Genomic DNA, 24,181 nt, shown 5'->3' with positions numbered 1-24,181 from the left:
ATCTTCACTGAAACTTGGCTCAACACTGACGTTCCTGACAGCGCCATCCAGCTATCGGGGCGTCATTTACTCCGAGCGGACAGGACATCAGACTCTGGTAAGACCAGAGGGGGGGGGTCTGTGCATTTATGTAAACAAAGCATGGTGCACGGACTCCACCATCATCGAGAGTCACTGCTCAGCTAACCTTGAATTCCTCTTGGTTAGATGCAGACCGTTCTATCTGCCCAGAGAGTTCACCTCCACTGTTGTGACTGCAGCCTATATCCCTCCTGATGCTAATGCCAAGCTTGCAATGAAAGAGCTGCATACTGCCATTAGCAAACAACAGACGCACAACCCCGAGGCGGCCTTCATTGTTGCGGGTGACTTCAATCACTCCAACCTGAAGACTGTACTCCCCAAATTCCACCAACATGTATCCTTCCCCACTAGAGTAGACAAGACACTGGACAAAGTCTACACCAACATGGCTGAAGCTTACAAAGCCATCCCCCTCCCCCACCTTGGTCAGTCTGATCACGTCTCATTGTTCCTGCTCCCTAAGTACTCCCCACTCATCAGACGGGTTAAACCAACTGTAAGGACAGTTAAAGTCTGGTCAGAGGAAGCGGACTTCACACTTCAGCAGTGTTTTTGGAAACACTGACTGGAAGGCGTTTGCAGCCCAGGCCACCCTTGACTCTCACACGGACATTGATTCCTATACATCCTCTGTTCTGGACTTTATAAACTCCACCATCAATAGTGTCACCTCCCTCAAACAGGTGACCATATACCCGAATCAGAAGCCATGGATGAACAGCGAGGTCAGGCTACTGCTGAAAGCACGGGACACCGCTTTCAGGTCAGGCGATGCTCGAGCCTACAGTTCATCCAGGGCTAACCTGAAGAGGGGCATCAGGAAGGCCAAGCACTGCCATAAGCTCAGGATTGAGGAGCACTTCAACAACAACTCCGACCCCCGACGCATGTGGCAAGGCATCCAGGCCATCACGGACTACAGACCCTCCAACAACACCCCCCCACATCCAGCGACGCCTCCTTCCTTGAGGAGCTTAATCACTTCTATGGCCGCTTCGACAGGGACAATCTAGAGACAGCCATCAAGGCTGTGCTACCTGCCGATCACCAACCCCTCACACTCACCCCCTACGACGTGTACGTGGCACTGAGTAGGACTAATGCACGTAAGGCTGCTGGCCCTGACGGCATCCCCGGGCGCGTGCTCAGTGCCTGTGCTGCGCAGCTGACAGACGTCTGGACTGACATCTTCAACCTGTCACTTGCCCAAGCAGTTGTCCCCACTTGCCTTAAAGCCACCTCCATCGTGCCAGTGCCAAAACACTCCACTGCGGCAAGCCTCAACGACTTCCGCCCAGTTGCACTTACCCCCATCATCACCAAGTGCTTCGAGAGGCTGGTCCTGGCACACCTCAAAAGCTGCCTACCCCCCACACTGGATCCCTATCAGTTTGCCTACCGCAAGAACAGGAGTACGGAGGATGCCATCTCAACGGCACTTCACTCCGCCCTCTCCCACCTTGACAACAGAGACACTTATGTAAGAATGCTGTTCATCGATTACAGCTCAGCATTCAACACCATTATTCCATCGAAACTGATCACCAAACTCGGTAACCTGGGCATCGACCCCTCCCTCTGCAACTGGATACTGGACTTTCTAACCAACAGACCTCAGTCTGTGAGGTTAGACAAGCACACCTCTTCAACCCTCACCCTGAACACCGGCGTTCCTCAGGGCTGTGTGCTGAGCCCCCTCCTCTACTCCCTCTTCACCTATGACTGCACACCTGTACATGGTACTAACACCATCATCAAGTATGCAGATGATACAACGGTGATTGGCCTCATCAGCAACAACGATGAGCTGGCCTACAGGGAGGAGGTCCAGCACTTAGCAGCATGGTGCGCTGACAACAACCTGGCCCTTAACTCCAAGAAGACCAAGGAGCTCATTGTAGACTTCAGGAAGTCCAGAGGCGGCACGCACACCCCCATCCACATTAACGGGACGGAGGTGGAACGTGTTTCTAGCTTCAGGTTCCTGGGAGTCAACATCTCCGATGACCTCTCTTGGACCCACAATACCTCTACTCTGATCAAGAAGGCTCATCAGCGTCTCTTCTTCCTGAGGAGACTGAAGAAGGTCCATCTGTCTCCTCAGATCCTGGTGAACTTCTACCGCTGCAAACCATCGAGAGCATCCTTACCAACTGCATCACAGTATGGTATGGCAACTGCTCTGTTTCCGACCAGAAGGCATTGCAGAGAGTGGTGAAAATTGCCCAACGCATCACCGGTTCCACGCTCCCCTCCATTGAGTCTGTCCAAAGCAAGCGCTGTCTGCGGAGGGCGCTCAGCATCGCCAAGGACTGCTCTCACCCCAACCATGGACTGTTTACCCTCCTACCATCCGGGAGGCGCTACAGGTCTCTCCGTTGCCGAACCAGCAGGTCGAGGAACAGCTTCTTTCCGGCGGCTGTCACTCTACTAAACAACGTACCTCGGTGACTGCCAATCACCACCCCCCCCCCCCCCCCCCGGACACTTATTTTTATTTTTATTCAAATCGTTTGCTATGTCGCTCTTCAAGGGAGATGCTAAATGCATTTCGTTGTCTCTGTACTGTACACTGACAATGACAATTAAAATTGAATCTGAATCTGAATCTGAATCAACTCGCCCAGGATTCTACCACTAACCTACACACTAGATGCATTTTACAGTGGCTAATGAACATACCAACATCCACATGTTTGAGTCTGGGAAGAAAACCAAAGCACCCAGAATAGATCCATGCCTTTGCACAGAAAGCATGCAAATTCCACATAGACAGCACCAGTGGCCAGGATTGAACTCTGGTTGAACTGGGGCTGTCAGGCAGCGACTCTGCCGGCTGTGCCTCTGGGTAAATATTTATATCCATTTACATATTTACCAATCCAAAAGGATTGACTTTAACATAGCGGAGCGAGGCGATCCCTTGCCAGGGATCGCCAGTGTTGGAGCTCCATCCAGCTCGGCCTGTGGACTTCTGAAGCCACGGTCTACGGTAAGAAGCGGCCGATTCGGAAACTCCAATCCACGAGTGTGTTCCGATCTGTTCTGACGCCGGAGTTTCGATCATCCCACTGAGAGGGCCTGTACATCGGACCGTCCGTAGTGGCGACTGCGGAGGGTTCATCACCCCAACCATGGGTTAACAAAGAGGAAGATGACTGAACTTTGTTGCCTTCCATCACAGTGGGAAACATTGATTCTGCTGTGGTAGATGTTTATGTTAATCTCTATCGTGTATTGTGTTCTTTTTATTTGTAAGGCTGTATGGTAACTCAAATTTCACTGTATCAATTGGTGCATGTGACAATAAATGTGATCTTGAACTTGGATTACATTGTATCCAGTGTAGAACAGGATAGGAATCTGTGGAGTCGAAATTCATCCTTACTCTGTAAATGAACCTGATACAGCATAATTTAGATAGAGTCATACAGCATAGAAACAGGTTCTTCAGAACAACTCATCCCTGCTGACCAGGATGCCCATCTAAGCTTGTTCCATTTGTCCAGATTTGACCTATATCCTTCTAAACCTAGAAACAAGGAAGTGCAGATGCTGGTTTACAAAGAATGACACAAAGTGCTGGAGTAACTAAGCGTATCTGGCAGCATCTCTGGACGTTCAGGTCCAAAACATAATCCAATCATGATCTCCTGACCCACTGAGTTTCTCCAGCACTTTGTGTATTTCCTTCTAAAACATATTCTATCCATGTACTGTACCTGTCCAAATGTATTTTTAAAAATATTGTTATTTTAGCTACCTCAATCTTAGGTAGTGGTTTTACCATATACGTACCTTATATTCCATTTTACTTTCATAACACTGTCTGTGACAATCAAATACAATTTCAGAAACATAGTGCATTGTGTGCAGTGTATATGATCACATGGTGAAGGAAGAATTTCCTGTCCAAAATTTATGCAGTTTAAAAAACCCCCTATCACTGTTGATTTCCTGCCAATCCCATTTTTGTCATAACGTCATTTTATTTAACCTTCAAAATTACAGTTGCGATTACTCAGATTTTGCCTTGTTTTTATGTTCTCTAGATTTCACAAAGTGAAGGAAAGAGAATGTGAAAGAGTTTTAAGCCCGGAAAAGAGCATCAGGCACTGAGATCATGGTGGGAGTGGAAAATGTTTGAGAGGGAATTCTTCATCCAACTCTTGTTAATCTATTCACTATAAGTAAATACACATACATATATTAAAATATATACAATCTCTTGCTTGCTAGAGCTCCATTAGTGACCACTAGCACCATCACTTGAACGATTATAAATTTGTGATGATTGGAAAGATTTAAAGGAGAACTAGTAGCAGGTTTTGCACACAGAGGGTGGTGGGTACATGGAGCAAACAGACAGATAAGGTGGTAGGGATGGGTATAATTGCAATGTTCAATAGCCATCAAAGCATAGATACATGGGTACGAAATGTGTAGAGGGATATGGGAAACCGCAAGCAAATGGGACTGGTTTACATAGGCACCTTGGTTGACATGGACGGGTTGGGCTGAAGGGCTTGTTTCCGTGCTGTGTAACTCTGACACTCTAATCCATTGTCTTCTTCAGCACAGCCAATTGCTGAGCCAAAAGAAAAATGATGGGGGAACGGTGTAAATATTCAACAGGCTGGGTAGCATTTGTGGAGAGACTAGAGTTAATAATGCCTCAGGCCAATTACCTTTCATCAGTTGAAGATAAAGCAAGTTTTAAAATGCAGAGAAAGTGGCGGAGAGACTACGAAGAAAAGGTTGGGGAGAAGGAAGGTGAGTGAATGAAAGAAAGAATGAAAGTGCAATTTGAAGAAAGGGATAAGTGAACAAAAGATGATTCCATAGGAAGGGTAACTGCAGGATAAATATCTGAAATTACCAGGAATCTGCTAGAAATCTGAAATATAAACAGAAAATGCTAGAAATAGTCAGTAAATCAGACAGCTGCTGTTGAGAGAGAGTTGCTGGGAATCTGAAATGATAATGCCAGAAAGGTATTGAAATTGTCAAATTCAGTATTGAGCCTGGTATGTATCCAATTACTAGATCCCACAGAACTGAAAACAATGCAGAATTCCTATAAAATGTACTTTAAAGTCTAACCTTTCATTGAAAATCCATGCGAGCAACATCAAATAGCTATCCCACATTAATTTTACTAGAATGTTGCCTGGGTTTCAACAACTAAGTTACAGAGATAGGTTGAATGTTAGGTCTTTATTCTCTGGAGCGCAGAAGGTTAAGGGGGGACCTGATAGAGGTCTTTAAAATGATGAGAGGGATAGACAGAGTTGATGTGGACAAGCTTTTCCCTTTGAGAATAGGGAAGATTCAAACAAGAGGACATGACTTCAGAATTAAGGGACAGAAGTTTAGGGGTAATATGAGGGGGAACTTCTTTACGCAGAGAGTGGTGGCAGTGTGGAATGAGCTCCCAGTGGAAGTGGTGGAGGCAGGTTCATTGGTATCATTTAAAAATAAATTGGATAGGCATATGGATGAGAAGGGAATGGAGGGTTATGGTATGAGTGCAGGCAGGTGGGACTAAGGGGAAAAGAAAATTTGTTCGGCACGGACTTGTAGGGCCGAGATGGCCTGTTTCCGTGCTGTAATTGTTATATGGTTATATGGTTATATGGTTATATGGTTAATTTGCACAATGTTTTTTGCTAGATGGGATAGACATCAGCATTGGTTTGGTTGCCATGTTGACTGTGCAACCATCCACACAAGACACCTAATTACCTCCTCGAGCCGATCCATGAAATAAATGTTCCTAGCTCTGACATGGCACTTTGTGAAGGCAGATCTCCCTTCTCCCTGGGAGTAATTAGTCAGCACCGCCTGGTTCCCAGTCCTTGCTCTCTACCCTTTGTCAGATGCTGTTAGAACCACCAGCCAGATGTGCTTGCCTTATCCAGCATGACATCTGCATTCAATTCACTGATTTAAAATGGTAAAGGCAACGCCTGTGAAAAATTGATCCAATCTGCCTTTAATTAACAACTTGTGCTTTCAAAATAGTAAAACCTACAAGCTACACAAAAATCGATGCAAGTCTTCTTTGTGAAACTGTGAGCTGTTTCCTGCCTGCGATGTAAATTTTCAATGATATTTTAATGGTGCATTTTATATCATAGTAATATCTAATCAACTGGTTTGCTCTCCCGATAAACAGAATAATTATGTGAGTTTTAGTTGGGTATTAGACCAAGGCAGTATTGAATTTTGATGCTACTTTAATGCTACCAGAAAATTAAATCACTAGTAGTGAAAATCATTTGTTACAAATGTAGACAATATATTCTTGTGATGCAGAGACAGTGCGTGTGCTTTATTCCAGCAATGTGTATGGTATAGCTTCTATATACAGAATGGCCCAGAAGCAAAGGGACTTCTCCACATGTGACCTTCCCTCAGTCACTTCCTCTTATCCTGAAGGCTCAATATATGCATTCCCCGCTAACAGTACAGGGACTCTACACAGGCAGAAGTGCATCATAGAGACACAACTCTAGGGACTGCAGATGCTGGAAGCTTGAGCAAAAAAACAACAAATAGCTGGCGGAACAATGGGTCAGGCTGCATTTGTGGTGGGAAATGGACAGATGACATTTTTCCAGCGTATTCTTCAATCTTTTGAAGAAGGGTTTCAGCCCGAAACGTCGCCTATTTCCTTCGCTCCATAGATGCTGTTGCACCCGCTGAGTTTCTCCAGCAATTTTGTGTACCTTCTTCAATCTTTTTCTCTGTCCACCTGGTAATGTTCTCCCATGGGAGAAACAAAGGTCTGTTTTAGAAATCTTGTGTTCAGGATGCCAATTATGTAGCCTCTTCATGGAGTGTAATTTATTCTCAATCCTGGGGACATGGGTCTTGGAGATGACACTTTTGTTTATTCCAGTTAGGGAGGATTCTGTGGAGGCATGGTGATAATAATCTCTCCAGCATTTAAAAATGCCTAACTTAGATTGTCCACACTATAGGAAGTGATGGGTCACTGGTGTACTCACAGAACATCGATCTGCACAGCAACAGCACCTTTAACCCACAATATCTTTGCAAACAATTATGCCAAAGTCACTACTGTATCTACTTATACAACCTCTCTTGGCAGCACGTTCCAGAGTCCCACCATTCTCTGTGTAAAAAAACTTGCCTCGAACATCTCCTTCAAAATTTCCCCTCTTATATTAAACCTCTGAATTTGAGTATTTTACCCTGGGAAAAAAGACTCTGACTGTCTGCCATAGCTATACCTCTTATAATGCTTCAGAGAAAATAATCCAAGTTTGTCCAACCTCTTTTTTAAACCACGTGTTTTCATAGTGTCATACGGCACCGAAACAGGCCCTTCAGCCCACTATATCTGCGCCAGCCATCATGTAGCGATCTATACTAAACCCATTTACCATCTTGGAACCTGGTTTACCTCAACAATTTGTTTCGTGTCATTTTTAAATTCCCCAAATGTCAATGTGGGTTTGGGAACATGTCTTTGTACTTCAATGCAGATAATATATTACTCATCCACCAAACCACAAAAACACTGGGGGAAATCAGAGTTAAAGTCTCAGGGTTGATTGTTTTAAAATGTTAATCCAAGGAAACAGAAATGACAAGCATCATAGATTAGAGTTTGAAGTTTGCTACCGCATGGAATTTTTATGCAAATAGCTTTGATCATTTCCAAAAGGAAATTAGCAGAGTGCATGAAAGAAAATGGAATAGAAAGATCTGTTGAAGGATGTAGATAAGGCAGATGGGATGGGAGGCAACATGTAGACTCTAAACACCAACACAGAGCAGCTGGGACCACAGGTAGGTGCTCGGGTGCATTGATCCTCAGGACAACTTAAATTACTTTTGAGGTATAGCCACTGGTGTGATATAGATAATGCAATAGTAAAATTGTGCACAGCAGACTCGCACATGAATGCACAGTGAACTTCACTGTTGTTTGTTAGACCTGTGGTTCCTTTGTGCTTAGCAGAAAAGACAGTTTAACAGCTCACGTTTACCAATACACTTCCACCTTTCCACCCTCACCTCTACCACCCCCCCACCTCCCACAGTGGTTCAATGCATAATAAACATGTCCCAGGTGGCTTCAACTTCCACATCAGAACAGGAGCTTAGTTAACTGAGTAAATCATTTGTTCTTCAATATACCACGAGGAGCCTTTCACATTCATGGAAGGAAACATGCAAAGCTTAGTTAAATGTCTTACTAGCGGAGCGATGCTCCCGCAGTAGGGGGGAGGAGGGGGCCGACTCTGATGTCCACGTCGCTGAGGACATCCCGCAGCCCCAACGTCGGACTTACAACACCCCGGCGAACGGTCCTGGACATCGGGCCGCCCGTAGCTGCAACTGCGGAGGGCTTGGGGAGGCCCTGACCACGAGGACCAGTGGAGGAAGAGAGTGACTTTGGTGCCTTCCCACACAATGGGAAAGTTTGATTCTGCTGTGTGGGGATGTTTTATGTCAAACCCTATAGTATGTTGTGTCCCTTTTTTTATTGTATGGCTGTATGGGAATTTCATTTCACTGTGCCATCTGGCACATGTGATGAATAAATCTATCTTGTATCTTGTATCTTGAATCTTGTATCTTGTATTTCCCTGTAAAGATCAACCTAGACACTTTGATGGATCTCTCGAATGATATTTCAACCCACAAGTTTCCTGATTCAGAAGCAAGGGTGCCACCCAATGACACACAGCAGACAGTGAGTAGGAGGAAGAGAAATGTAATCTCTGTAAGATTCTGTATCTGTGTTTTTTTAAACTACATTAATTGGTATAATTTGCTGTTTCAGATTGCGCACACGGTTATTATAGTTTACAACCAATTATGGAATCCCAGCATGGAATGGGTTTTTTTCAGTCTCCTTCCATCAGCATGTGAACAACCCTGTCAGCACATGGTGTCTTTGAAATAAATAAAAACATTGAGGCACTTGAGGCAGGGGCAGTTTCGTATAAGGTACATTAACCTGTTGTTGTCTGTAACCTTGGCATCCCACTCCCAATCCTCCCCTGCCCCCATATTCTCTAAAGGTGATTCAGTGACTGAGTAAGTCAGAAAATAGTGGCTTCAAGTTCCATGTTAGAACAGAGCACAACAGTCCAGGTTAACACACCTGTGTGGTACCGAGCACGTGCCATGCTGCCTCTCAAGTGAATCAAAACATCCTATGGCCAACATTTTGAGAAAGAAATTGTGATGAATCTCTGGTATTCTCCACTTTGGGGGCTCAGTAGCTGAGTATATTCAACAGAGAGAGCCATAGATTTACAAACAGTAAAGAGAATCCTGGAATGTTGTGTTATACAGGTCACTGAGGTGTCGTGAACCTTCTTCAGACTCTTCACAGTTTAAAGAAGGGTCTCGACCCAAAACATCACCTACTCCTTTTCTTCAAAGATGCTGCCTGACCTGCTGAGTTGGTCCAGCATTTTCAGTCTTTCATATTATTTCCTTTGCCATGTGCCAATGAATAAGAGGACAGACCATCCTCTGGTGTCACTGAGGTAAAATACCACTCTTGTAGAATGATGGAACAGATTCAATGTATCATCCAATGACCTATTCCTGCTCCTGATGGCACTATTTATCTTTCAACCGTTATCATCAAAACAAATTATCTGGTTATTCTCACATTACTGTTTTGGGAGCTTGCTTTACACAAATTAGCTACTATGTCTTTGGCATTCTCACCCATTGTTGGATGTAAAGTTTTTGGGGCAGTTGTAAATAGACTCTATATGAATGTAAACATTTCATCTTTTTTAATGCGGAGTAAAAGGTAAAATTCAGACCGACCTCTGCCATTTTAAGTTTTGGTTGTTCCCAACCTGCTACTATGTTGCATTTCACCTAATCGACGTTTGGAAGCATTTAATACAAAAGGAGTATTTTTGCCAGTTATCCAGTATGCCAAAGTTGATGGGATATATAGAGAGCCTTGCCCCACCCAGTTCAGGAAATGATCTGAAGGAAATAGGTAACAGAAAGGGAATCATGGCCTGGTTGCTGCAGGGAAACATGTCATTCAGTGCATTGAGTCCATACTAGCTCCATACGAGAGCAATCCATCCAATCCCATTCCCCAGTATCTTGTAAATACTTTTCTTTGAGATAATTATCCAGCTCTGTCTGAACCTTGCTCCATTACTTCCCCTGGCAGTGTATTCACTAACCCCTCACTCGTTATGCAAAGATATTTTTTCTCATGTCATTTTTTTGCCAATCACTTTCATCCTATATCCAATTGTCTTGACCCCTGTGGCAATAGGATAGAATAGAATAGAATAGAATCTTTATTTGCCACGCAACCAGGGTTGGTGGTAATTGGGTTCGGTACATGATGGTACACTGCTTTAGTTACATACCAGTTATAACACAGGTCACCGTAATAAAGTGCATCAATCTCTCTCTCTATCTGCTTTGAAATACCTCTCCCAGATCTGATTACAACCTTCTGTGCTCGAAAGAGAATGATTCATCTCTTCAGGTAATGAGCAGTTCAGTCCCTGATTTGTCGTGGTATACTTTGTTTAATTAGTTTGATTAGTTTGATTTAGTTTAGTTTAGTTTAGTATAGTTTAGTTTAGTTTAGTTTAGTTTATTGTCACGTGTACCGAGGTACAGTGAAAAGCTGGAGTCCAGGTCGCTCTTGGCCCTGAACTACAATCTTGAGTTCTTGCTCAGGTGTCCAGAGGATGGTCTGTCCTCTTATTCATTGGCACATGGCAAAGGAAATAATATGAAAGACTGAAAATGCTGGACCAACTCAGCAGGTCAGGCAGCATCTTTGAAGAAAAGGAGTAGGTGATGTTTTGGGTCGAGACCCTTCTTTAAACTGTGAAGAGTCTGAAGAAGGTTCACGACACAAAATGCCACCTTCTCCTTTTCTCCAGAAATGCTCCTTGTCCTGCTGAGTTACTCCAGTATTTTGTGACTATCTTTGATGTAAACCAGCATCTGCACTTCCTTCCTATACAAAATAGTATGCTGGTGTTATTGAGGTCTGGCTGTGTCAGTGTTCCTGGTAGGCCTTGTATCCTTCTTGGCATCTAGTCCACTGTTTTTTATTGCCTTGTCCTGTACTTCCTTCAAAATGTTGGAACTTCACCAACCCCAAGATTAAATTTCATCTGCCACCCGCCTGCCCATTCCATCAACTTGTACATGCCAGTACTGAAGGGCTTGAATCATAAGAACAGGCTACATAGGCTGGGACAATCTTCCATGGAGCAAAGGAGGATGAGGGTTGATCTTCGAGAAGTTAATAAAACTATAAGGGGACATAGAATGTGAATGGCCACAGTTTTATTTCTTCGATCCAAAGGAACAGCAGGGTCGTTACAGTTTGGCACCAGCGCTGTTGCAGGAGCTGCCAGAGCAAGGTTGTACACAACTACAAACTGCCTTAGGGGCTCCGACTCCAGATTTTCTTGAGGTTTACTCCAGGAGCCTTTTCCATGACTGGATATGGCCACAAGACAGTGAAGGTTTTAAAGTTTTCCCTCTCCTAGATGGACTGCCTTCCCAGGCTAACGAACCCCATCTGCCCGAGACTCATGGGGATGGGAGCGTCTACCTTCCCGTGCAGGTCTATGGCACCTGCCCACTGTCTACAGGATAGGTGAGTATTAAATTAGGAAAGGTGAGTATTCAATTAGAGGGTAGAGATTTAAGGTGAGAGGTGAAAGATTTTTAAGCCTGGACCTCAGGGGACAGGTTTTCCACACTGATAGTGGTGAATATATAGAATGAGCTTCTAGAGGTGGACACAATTACAAAGTATGAAAGACATTTGGCCAGGTTCCTGGACAGGAAAGGATGAGAGGGATTCGTGCCAAATACAGGCAAATGAAACAAACTCAGGAGGGCACCTTGGTCAGCATAAGTTCTAGTGGCAGAATTAAGCCTTTCAGCCCATCAAGTCTACTCTGCCATTCAATAATGGCTGATCTATTTTTCCCTCTCAATCCCATTCTCCTGCCTTTTCCCCATAACTCATTCCTTCTATCTAGAAATGCTGCCTATCCCACAGTTACTCCAGCATTTTGTGTCATATCTTCAGTGTAAACCAGCATCTGCAGTTCCTTCCGACACACCCCCAACACCCTTACTAATCAAGAATCTGTCAATCTCCGCCTTTAAAATATCCATTCACTTGGCCTCTACAACCATCTGTGGTAATGATTTCTACAGACTCACCTCTGACTAAAGAAATTCCTCCTCATCTCCTTTCTAAAGGTACACCCTTTTATGGCCTCTCGTCCTAGACTCTCCCACTAATGGAAATGCCCTCTCCATATTCACGCTATCCAGGCCTTTCACCATTCAGTAAGTTTCAATGAGGAGTCCCCTCATCCTTCTAAACTCCAGCTAGCATAAGCCCACTGCTGTCAAATGCTGAATGAATGAATTGGGCTGAAGGATCTGTGTCCGTGCAGTATAACTGTGTCCGTGCAGTATAACATCTATGTAATTTATTGCCATGCTCCTCATAGTTCATTATGATTCCAGGTTCTGTATCATGTGCATGATTAGAAATTGTATACTGTTCAATTGTCCAAATCATTAATATATATTAAGAAAGCAGTCCTAATGCCAGCCCATGGGAACACATTCCCACAGTTCTATTCAGTCCAAAAATCAAATCTTTCCATATGTTTCTCTAATTCCTATTGGTTTGTCAATTTTGACATCCATTTTGCAACTGTCCCTTTAATTCCACAGCCTTCCGTTTTATTTGTGTCAATTACATGGCAACTTTTCAAATGTTTTGTAACTCTATATATATCACATTAACTACAATCCACACACCGATCCTCTCTGGTACTTCATCAAAAATCTACCGCGAAGAATATTTTATATCAAATGCAGGAGAGGTTGAGGGTGAGAATTCCAGAGCTTAGATACAATATCCATTCAAAAATGTATGCTGGCTTTCACTAAGCAATCCACACTTATCAAGGAGACTTCAAATTGAGACATTATTGATTATATGTTAAACATTTCAACAAAAAATAAAGCGCTGGAGAAACTAAATAGATCTGCTACATTTGGAGTTGGTACCCTCCAGAATTGCGAATTAAATTGAATTCCAGCATTTGCAGTTCCTTGTGCCTCCATTAAACATTTCAGCCTGTTCTTACTGCATTTATCTCCAACCCATCACTGATCAAGGTTTATCACTGCCAGTTTTCTAGTCAGTCTTCAGTAACCACCCAGAATCTATAGATACTTGGAAGACCTACCACGAATGTTGATACAAAGTAGTTTTGTGAAAATTGATCAGACAGATTACATTTCAACAGAGCTGGAACCAATGCCCCATCGGTGAAATAGAAATAAGGTGGGCATCATCGTGGTCAGGATTGGGATGATCAGGAACAATTTATAGGAAGAGCAGGAGAGGTTTGGGGCGAGAATTCCAGAGCATGAAGTTTGCCAGCCGAAGGCACGGCGCCAGTTGTTGAGGGATTACATTTGGAAACGAGCAAAAGGCCAGAATCCAGAAAACAATAAACGTTGGAAGTTGCATTGTGAGTGCGTGCGCTATTGAACTGCAGGGAGAGCGGTGTGTTCCCATAGAGTGAGCAGAATTGATGGAGGCAGGAAGGCAGGGGAGCGTTGGCGACGTGTTGCGTGGGCCGGGTCAGACAGTGGAGGGGCCAGCCATCTGAGCTACCCCCCACCCACCCACCCACCCACAAAGAAAAGCCGAACGAGAGAGGAAAGGCGTCTAATGTTTTGACTTTTAAACATGTTGGCCGGGCAACCAGGAAGGATCCGAATCTTGGAATGAGAAGAGGTCAGGAGTGGGGAGGTGTCAGTAGCTCGCCTGCATTAGGATTGGTTTGTACATTTTCTTCTCTGTTTATTCAACACAAATTGCATTATTTAACGCGGCCCTTAGTTGCGATAACTTGTACCTAAATAGAGAACATGAATGTTAGATATCTCGAGTCCGCACCAGGTCAGATAACAGGCCAATGTGTTCTCCGGTTGAATCTGTTTTGAAATGCACGGAAAACCCTCTCAATGTTTTGAAATTTTGCTGAAGGATTTAATCCTTCATAATGGGTTATTCGACGAACGAATCAATATTTTAATTGTGCGGGGATTTTGTAGAACTGCATTTGTGATGATTCAGTGCCAATAATATCTCACTTTGCTTCACTTATAAAGTGTTTAATTGGCTAGAAGACGTGTTGGGATGGCCAGAAGTCCTCGATTAGTATTATTAGTGCCAGTCGGTATTTAATTACACTGTGCGGCCCCTTTACTGTCTTCATAACCTGTCAGGGCTGTTAGTGGTTCCCGTGTCCAATAAAACGACATTGAGATTAAGGTGAAAGTGGGTTAGCTTTACGAGTTACTGTGCGTGATGTTTAACGGTGTAGTTTATCATGGAGGATGTAATAATCTGGGAATAGGAACATTGAATGGCAGATATCCAGTAGCCGCTTCACGGTTACTTGAAATGACATACAATTATATCTGTTGCCACTTTCCTCCCTCACTCCCTCTCTCCATTGTAAGCCCACACAGCGGCAAATTGTGCTGGCTACGAGATAAACAAGGATTAGAATGGAGGTCACATTGGTCTCCCGGCCTTTGTTTCCATCGTTCTGTTGTGCTCTCGCTGTTGTTTTTCTTCCGAGTGAGTGTGGTTCAGCGAGAGGCCTTGTGGACGGTCATGGTGCGCTCTCCCAGCAGAGCGAACTGCTTTTTCTGCACTATTGTTGGAGATGTACCCGCGGCCAGCGTAGCGCTGTAACCCGGGGTGCTTGCTCCGTTGCACATGTACCGGGGTAACATGTCTTTGAATTATATTAAGAACTTCTATGAAGGATGTGTAAGTCTGAGCAAACTTAGTAGAGAGAGCTTGTTATCGAAGTGTGGGTCTATAGTGTTCTTCATTACGATTGGGGCAAGGGGCGAGGAGAGAGGCGTTTCCTGAGTAATATTAGAGCATGAAAATTACATGTTGTCTTGTACTGAAATGTCTTTATATGCATTCATTTGTTGAGATCTGATGCATTAATTTCAGCAACTTTGCAACTAATTTTTATTCTGCCTGTTTGTGTGCTGTGTTTGTCATTGCGCGTGTGTGTTTCTGTGCGCGAGTGTGGTTCTGTATATATTTGTGTACATTTATGTTTTGTGTTGTGTGAGTCTGGATCTCTATGTGTACATACGTTTGCATATGTGTGTTTGTGTGGATGTACGCGCTTGTGTGTATGTCTGTGTGCTGTTTGTATGCATATATGTATTTGTGTGCCCCTGCGTGTATGTATATGTCTTCATGTGTTCCCCTGCGCGTCTCCGTGTATGTATGTCTGCGTATTTCTGTGTGTGTTTTTGTTCCTGTGTGTTTGTGTGTGTCCCTGTATATGGCTCTGTGTATGTATGGCTGCGTATGTGTGTGGTTGTTCCTTTGTGTGAATGCCTGTGTGTGTATGTTTGTGTGGGTGTCGTTGTGCGTGTGTCTCTGGATGTGTGTGGCTATGCGTGCGTTTTTGCGCCTATGTTTGTGCATCTGTGTGTGTGTCTGTACATGTGTGTCCTTCCCTCCCCCCCACCCCCTATTAGCTCAGGCCCCCGACCGTCATTGGGCAGTTCCACATCCTCTTCTTCGGTTCGGTGCGAATGTTCTTCCTGGGAGTGCTGGGCTTCGCCGTCTACGGGAATGAGGCCCTGCACTTCAGCTGCGACCCCGACAGGAGGGAGCTCAACCTATTTTGCTACAACCAGTTCCGGCCCATCACGCCCCAGGTAAGGCCCTGACCGAGGCGGTGCGGGGGACGGGCACAGTGCTCGCAACTTGTTAAAACACATTCGTGCATCTTTGGGGTTCCTCGTGAACACTGGGAACGGGAGTGACAATTAATTGACTCTTGACTCTTGAGACGTTCCCACTTGCTATTCGAGTCTGAAAGTTTGAAACATGGAATGACGAGTCATACAGCACAGAAATAAGCCCTTCGACACATCCATTAAGTGCTCACCCATACCAATCCATTTACTAGGACAAGGTAATCTCTGCTTTGACGATTGACCCCCATGTGCTAAATGCAGTCAGGTTCTCTACCTCTACCACTCCTCAGCCAGTGTGTTCCAGAGTCCACCCACTCTCTGGGTGTAATGGAATCTCCACAATCCCTCTGCCTCTGACCCTAAATACAAACCCTCCAATTTTACATACCTCTATTATGCGGGAAACATTCCCATTGTTCATCCCATCTATGCCCTCATATTTTTCTATATGGCAATATTTTTATATACTTTTATTCTCCATCAGTGGCTGCCAGGTTAATCTGTGCAGAAGAATAAGTGACAGGAATAGGCCACCCCACTGTTAAATAAGATGGTCTGATGTAACTTCAATTCCATCCCTGGAAATCTTTCACTTCTTGCTATAATCTGCCCACTTTAATCATAGTTTGATTAATAGATCAATCTATAGATCAATCTATGATCTGTTTTTAATGCATGCATGCATGCATGGGATTTAAACACTACAGTGACAGCTTGTTTTGCTTTAACAAATAGATCATAGATTGATTCTTGCTTATGCTAACGCTGAGAAAGTTTGGCGGGCCATGACTTGGGTTGGCAGTAATCTACCCCTGAAGGTTATTAATGGGTCAGTTGGATCTGATAGTTGCATGCTTACTCTTGCTGATGCCAGCTGTAATGGAATTTGAATCCAGATTGCCCAGGGTTTCATCTATCTACATAGTCAGTCAGTGGTATACATGCTACCCATGGGAGCAATGAATTCTTCAAAAATGTTTAAAAAATTGATGATCATCTGACTTTTCAGGTGACTAATGAATCATCTCAGTGCATTATTTCATGAATAGCCCAAGGATTCCTAATCAGTGGTCCACTGATTCACCTAATCCACTGATTCCTAATCAGTGTCCTGGTCAGTGTTCATCCCTCGTTGCCATCTCATAACATGCTGCATGTAGGATCTTCTCATGTGCAGCTTCATCATCACGTTTAGCTTAATATTCATGAATGTGGTGTAGACAATCTTGTGAAGGTCAGCATTTAATGCTTATCCACATAACTATTAAGCAGTCTACCAATTTCAATGGACAGTTAAGGGTTAACTATATCAGAAGGCATACATGCCAAGCTAGTTAGAAGTGGCATGTTTCCAACCATTAATGACTTCTAATGATAATTTGATAGGTTCATGGTCATGGTCGATTTAGCATTTGAATTGCAGACATGGGAGCATTGTGTGCAGTTATTGGTCACCCCATTGCAGGAATGTAGTGGAGGCTTTGAAGAGGGAGAAGAAGTGGTTTGCCAGAATGCTGCCTGGGCTGGAGGGTATTTGTTGTAAGGAGGTTGGACAAACTTGGATTATTTAATCTGGAGAATCAGAGACCTGATTAAAGTGTACAAAATTAAGAGAAGCATTGATAGGATAGACAGACCTTTTCCCCAGGGTGGAAAGAAGGCATAGCTTTAACATTAGAGGGAAAAGTGTAAAGATTTGTGGAGACAGTTTTTTTTTTTACAGAGAGATGGTGTCTGGAACACACTGCCATGGCATTTAAGAGGCTTTTAAATAGGCACATGAACACACAGACAATGGAGGGATATGGATCACATGAGGGCAGAGTTAATTTGTTGAGTACTTGGCATCATCTTCAGTACACATTGTGGGCCAAAGGGCCTGTTCCCATGGCGTACAGTTCAATGTTCCATTTCATACTTCCTTACCACCTAATAGGAAGCCAATTCTACCAATTGAGTCTATGTTGTCTGACCTAGTCCATTCCCCCACAATTTTGCTCCATGTACCCATTCTCCCCATACCCCATTCCCATGTACCCATTCTCCCCATACCCCATTCCCATCAATTCCCCCCCAGATTCCAACACACGCTGGCCAATTGACCTACCAGAGCACACAAATTTAGGATTTGTAGATAAATCAAAGGGCCCGTGACAAACCTAATCTGTGGTCGCAGAGAGCAAGACAGACAGCACTAGGGGTCCGGACTGCACCCTGCTCACTGGGGGCAATGAGCCTGTGGCTCTGCTGCTGTCAGCCAAAGATTTATGAAAGTAACTGAATTTTAGTTGTCCAGCTGCCATGACAAACTCAAGATTGTATCTAACACCAGTAATAAGATCACTTTGCCCATACTATACACTGACACTATGAGTTATCTTTAGATATAGAAGTGATTATAGACATAGACAAACAAGACTATCATTGTTTACTACATGTGGGAATCATAAAAGCTTATGAAATATAAATCGTAGGCAATTTAATCTATTTAGGTTATTTAATTCCCATACCTGCTCTGCCATTCAATAAGATCATGGCTGATCTACCTCAGTCAATTGCATTAATGTGGGCATCACAGTGAAACAGCAGTAAAGCTGCTGCATCACAACACCAGAGACCCGGGTTGGATCCTGACTACAGGTGCTGTCTGTGCAAAGTTTGTGCATTCCCCCTGTTACTGTGTGGGTTTCCTCCCCGTGCTCTGGTTCATATGATAAATGGCTTCTGTAAATTGCTCCTAGTTTTTAGGATGTGAAAATGGAATAACATAGAAATAGTGTATGTGTGATTGATGGTCAATGTGGACTGTGAGCTGAAGGGTCTGTTTCCACACTGTATATCTAAACAAAACAAAACTAATCCCATATCCCCTCATTACCTTAATATCTAGCTATCTATCTCTGTTTGGAATGTAGTCAGTGATTGAACCCTTGGATAGAGAATTTCAAAGATTCATCACCTTCTGGGTGTGAGAATTTCTCACTGTGGTCCTGATTATCCAACCCTATATTTTGAGACAAGGCACACCAGCCATGGAAAACATCATTCTTCTTTCTACAGTATGAGGCCACCCAAAGAATTATGCATGCTTCAATGAGATAACTTCTCATTCTTCTAAACAAATCACACCCCCAATATCCCAAAGTGCATCACACACTGGTTTTATTTTAGAGTACAATATTGCTTTGAAAGTTCTTTGAATCAAATCCTTTTGTCAGCTTTCATGTGCACACTAGTGCTGGAATATTCCATGCTGTTCTTCCATTTTAAGCCTTTCTCATTTAATCCATTTTCAACAGGTATTTTGGGCTTTGCAGTTGGTCTCCGTTTTGGTTCCTGGAGCAGTATTCCATCTACATGCCGCTTGTTGCAACATTGATCAAGAGTTGATCCTTCAGAGATCATCATTCACTGTCTTCTACATCATTTCTGTCCTGTCCAGGATCATCCTGGAGACTGTGGCTTTCTGGCTGCAGAGTCACCTGTTTGGATTCCAGGTCCATCCGATCTTCAAGTGCAATGCCACATCCCTTGACAAGCGTTTCAACATCACCAAGTGCATGGTCCCTGAGCACTTTGAGAAGACAATTTTCCTGAGTGCCATGTACATCTTCACTGCCATCACACTGCTCCTGTGCATTGCTGAAATATTTGAGATACTTTTCAGAAAGTTTGGCTATTTGTCTACGCAATAACCAACCTGCCACTGATCTACACAATAGCCGACCTGTCACTGATCTGTCTGAAGATGGGTTTCGGCCCAAAACGTTGCCTATTTCCTTTTCTCCATAGATGCTGCTGCACCCGCTGAGTTTCTCCATCATTTTTGTGTACCACTGATCTGACAGATTCTGCTTATTTATCAGTCAATCTCAGCAGACACAAACGAATCACAGTTGAAAGTAGCTTTCAAACTTTGCTGAGATACTGTGGAAAACAGTATTTGTCAAAATTAATGATCTATTTCTATCATTCTAGGATTTAATTTTGGGAATTAGCTAAGTAGACAGATTTGCTCCTCAAAACACATGAATTCTATTACTAGCAGAACAGAATTTATTTTAAACCCTTGAAGTGGATAAACTGAATTACACAATAATTACACAATAACTCTTCAATAAACATGATTACAATTCAGTTAGGATACAATTTCTACATCTTGATAAAATGTTTATAACAAAATGCGCACAATGGTAATGTATGACGAGTTTGCATTAGCAACTTGTCCTTTATCTCTGGTGCAAAAGATCGGTCAGCAGAATTTATGCACTTTCTGGGGGAATCTATATAAACTGACATTTCGGTTAATAGAGAACTTGGAACAGTACAGCACAGGAACAGTACAGCACAGGAACAGGCTACTCAGCCCACAATATCAGTCGAAAATAATGCCTCCTTAAACCAATGTCCTCTGCCTGTATTTGATCCATATCTCTTCACTCCCTGCATATCCATGTGCCTAACTAAATGCCATTGGTGTATCTGCTTCCACAATCACTCCCGACAGTATGTTCTAGGCACCCACCGCTCTCTGTGTCAAAAAATATGTTCCGCACATCTCATTTAAACCTTGCCCCTCTGACCTTAAAGCTTTGACATATCCAATCTGGCAAAAAAGTTGTGATTGTCTACTATCTCTATGTCTCTCAGTAAGCATCCAGGAACAGCAGGCAGTGAAGAAAGCTAATGGCATGTTGGCCTTCATAACAAGAGGAGTTGAGTATAGGAGCAAAGAGGTCATACTGCAGTTGTACAGTACCCTGGTGAGACAACACCTGGAGTATTGCGTGCAGATTTGGTCTCCAAATTTGAGGAAGGACATTCTTGCTATTGAGGGAGTGCAGCGAAGGTTCACCAGGTCAATTCCCGGGATGGCTGGATTATCATATGTTGAAAGAATGGAACGACTGGCTCGTATACACTGGAATTTAGAAGGATGAGAGGGAATCCTATTGAAACATATAAGTTTACTAAGGGATTGGACACACTAGAGGCAGGAAACATGTTCCCAATGTTGGGGGAGTGCAGAACCAGGGGCCAGAGTTTCAGAAAAGGGGTAGGCCATTTAGAGCGGAAATGAAGAAAAACATTTACACCCAGAGAGTTGTGAATCTATGGAATTCTCTGCCTCTGAAGGCAGTGGAGGCCAATTCTCTGGACGCTCTCTCTTGAGTTAGATAGAGTTCTTAAAGATAGCAAAGTCGAGGTATATAGGGAGAAGGCAGGAACGGGGTACAGATTGTAGATGATCAGCATGATCACAGTGAATGGCGGTGCTGGCTCGAAGGGCAGAATGGCCTACTCCTGCACCTATTGTCTATTTCATAAACTTCTATCAGATCTCCGATCAAAATCGGATTCTCCAGGGATAACAATGAATGTTTGATATTTTAAGTGTAGAAACTCTTGGCTTTATAATCCAGATACTGCAGATTGAATTCTGATCACCCTGATGGGGTTGTAGGAAAGAAAATTGCCTGCCTGCTGCATAATCTTGGTGGGGTCGGGTGTGACTATGCCCTGCCATTGCTGCAGTCACGTATCTGGTGGAATCAGTTGCCTAAATAAATCAGTGTCCAGACTAGTGTTTCTGTGCAATATCACCATTACAATGAACATAGAAATACAAATAACCCCAACCCGAACCACAAAGAAAAGGACAGCTCTAGTTTAATATGGGATTAAGTCAGCTACAAAGAATTTGCATTCTGTTTACTCAGAGAGTTTAACCCCTGCATTTTGCTGAGTCCGGGAATCTATTGACAGGAATCCAGCCAGTGTTTTCGTGCCAGCTGACTTCACATGGCAACGGTTTACTATTTGTTGAATTTGTGCAGATGAGTGAGAGTGCCTTATAAAGGTGAACAACACAGCACCGCATTGTTAATCTCACCCGAAGAGCTGATGCTGCCAGAGGCAGAGCGTTGAATGGCTCCCCTGTAATCGGAGATCAGGAGTTAGTAGGGAGGGGCACATTAGATGATGAATTCCCACACTTGGGCATTTAGTGTAACAACACTGACTCACAGGGAGACTCAGTCATACACCAAAGAAACAAGCCCTTTGGCCCATTGAATCATAAAGCATCAATTTGTACCCATTTGCCTCTTTTTATTCTCCCCACTTTTTATCATTGCAAATATTTTCCTCTGATATTTCAGGAAGGCAAAAAAAATGGCATCAATATCCATTTTCTGATTTAGAGAATGTCAGTTGACTTTAATGCATCTGAATTTCAAAGAAAGATTTGTCACACGTATGTTACAAATGCTCCTCTTTACCACAGACAACGGAGGATGAATTCCCTATCTTATTGGTTGTCATTTGAGATGACATTGGTATTACCAAAGTCCCCTCCCACTTGCAGTGCAATCTCTTTTGTGCTGCAAGCTTCAAGAAATAGGAGGTGATGAAATGGGAGGTGAATTTCTGGGACCTGGGTGAATGATTATATCAATGGCTTATCAGCAACAAGACTTAAACCTTGGGAAAGAATGACACTGAAGCAAGCTGGATGAATGAGAGAAATAGCAAGGAGGGGAAAATTGTGAAGAGAGAAAACTGGAAGAAACTCTAGTGTATGGATGAGTGAGTCTCTACGTTATCCTGGCCAAAGTGGTTGGCTGGTGTGACAGAATCAAAACCTCATGTTTAATGGTTAAGGATCACCCAAGCACTTGTGCAAATGGAGCAATGTCTTGAAGTTCACAAGAACACTGAGGGTGAGGTCCTGTTCTAGTGGACCCAACATAAATGTGCGTTATTCCATTACTCTCCTGTCATGATTTGCTGTTGTTCTTAAACAGGCACAAAGTTCTGAAGGAACCATCTCTACTTACTCCTAAATCACCAGCCACAGAGGATCTTGATCCGATGCCAGAAACAATTTGTGCTCTGGCTAATACAATGTGGAGGCTGACACTGACACTCCATTCACCACCCTCCACTATGAAGGGTACCAAATGGGCTGAGATAAAAACTTAATTGCATGATGAATCTGCAACTGTCTGGTCAAACTTAACCTTCGAATCTTGTTCGTTGGTGTTTGTAATGATGCAAATAAAAATAAACTTTATTTGTCTCTCACCCCTATACATAGGAAGGTAATTTTGCTTGATGGCCTATTTCCTTCTTTACATTCACTCAGTAATAGACCACAGGGATTGGCTTCATTATTGTCCAATATGTAGTAAGAGTATAGTTAATGTGTAATCATGTTTAACATGTTTAATCCTGGATTAACCTCCTCAGCCCAGGCATCAGGTTGTAATTCCACGTTGCCGTTTAATGCATGCCCAATGTAAAGCAATCATCTCAGGTAAACTTGCGCCTCTGTATGCAGTCTTCTTAGATCAGATCCGGTAATGACTTTCAGTCCAAGGACTACCTGCTGTACAAAAGGTTTAGCTAATTTACAAATGTTTACGGACACTGTACTACCTAGAACAAAAAAATAAAATATTTCTATGCTTGACATTCTTGGTCCAACCTTGTGCATTTTGTACTAGTAAGAAACAGAAGGAGATGTTGAAAGATTGAGATTGAACGGAATGGGAGAACAGTTGTATGGAGCATAATAACCAGTATGGCTAAAATGAGCTTAATAGCTTGTTTCTTTGCAGCAAATTCCAAACAATGTAATTTAATTATAAATGCAAGGATTTGGGAAGATGTGAAAAATGAAACTTGCAAGTAATTGAAGGAAGGCAGATGTTCAGATGGTTCTCAGAAAATCAGTGATTACTTCAGAAACAGCAGCAATGGAAATTTGTAAAAAATCATTCAAAGCCAGCTGTGTTTGAAGAACATTTGCTTTTTGATGAAACATTGTAGGACATTTAGTACAAACATAGAACAGCAAGGCATGGATGGAACATTGCCTGTGCCAAAATGATGTCAAATTAAACTAATCCCCTCTTGTTTACATGTAATTCATGTCCTTGCATTCCCTGCATATTCATGTGTCCATCTAAAAGCATCTTAAATGCCGCTTTCGTATCTGTTTCAGGCATCCACCACTCTCTGTATAAAATCTTGCTTCGAACATCTCTTTTAAACTTTCCTCCCCACACCTTAATGCTATGCCATCTAGTATTTAGCATTTGGGGAAAAGACTAACTATTTACCTTGTCTAGGCCTCTCCTAATTGTATATACTTCTAACTGGTGGTCCATCAGCTTCTAATGATCCCGAGAAAACATCCAAGTTTATCCTCTCCACATAACTAATACCGTAGTTGGAGACTCACGGATGG

The 24,181-nt window shown here is 43.1% G+C and overlaps 1 protein-coding gene across 1 annotated transcript; it reads left to right on the top strand.

Moving 5' to 3' along the window:
- The first annotated feature begins 14,911 nt into the window (after nt 1–14,911).
- Nucleotides 14,912–23,909, top strand: gje1a (gap junction protein epsilon 1a). Its single transcript, XM_055639172.1, has 3 exons — nt 14,912–14,965; nt 15,703–15,885; nt 19,227–23,909. The coding sequence occupies exons 1-3, from the start codon at nt 14,912–14,914 to the stop codon at nt 19,620–19,622; spliced, it is 633 nt and encodes a 210-aa protein (XP_055495147.1). The 3' UTR covers nt 19,623–23,909.
- Nucleotides 23,910–24,181: the final 272 nt, after the last annotated feature.

Source organism: Leucoraja erinacea, chromosome 8 (assembly GCF_028641065.1).
Source record: "Leucoraja erinacea ecotype New England chromosome 8, Leri_hhj_1, whole genome shotgun sequence".
NCBI classification, from domain to species: Eukaryota; Metazoa; Chordata; class Chondrichthyes; order Rajiformes; family Rajidae; genus Leucoraja; species Leucoraja erinaceus.
The sequence above is the reverse complement of the archived record's forward strand: the minus strand, read 5'-3'. Positions and strand labels throughout refer to the sequence as shown.

What these genes read in the sequence shown, in the direction of transcription:
- gje1a (XM_055639172.1), top strand. Translation starts at nt 14,912, where the DNA reads ATGTACCGGGGTAACATGTCTTTGAATTATATTAAGAACTTCTATGAA. An exon ending in AGAACTTCTATGAAGGATGT is followed by an intron (nt 14,966 to 15,702) that starts GTAAGTCTGAGC and finishes ACCCCCTATTAG; the next exon opens with CTCAGGCCCCCGACCGTCAT. An exon ending in TCCGGCCCATCACGCCCCAG is followed by an intron (nt 15,886 to 19,226) that starts GTAAGGCCCTGA and finishes CATTTTCAACAG; the next exon opens with GTATTTTGGGCTTTGCAGTT.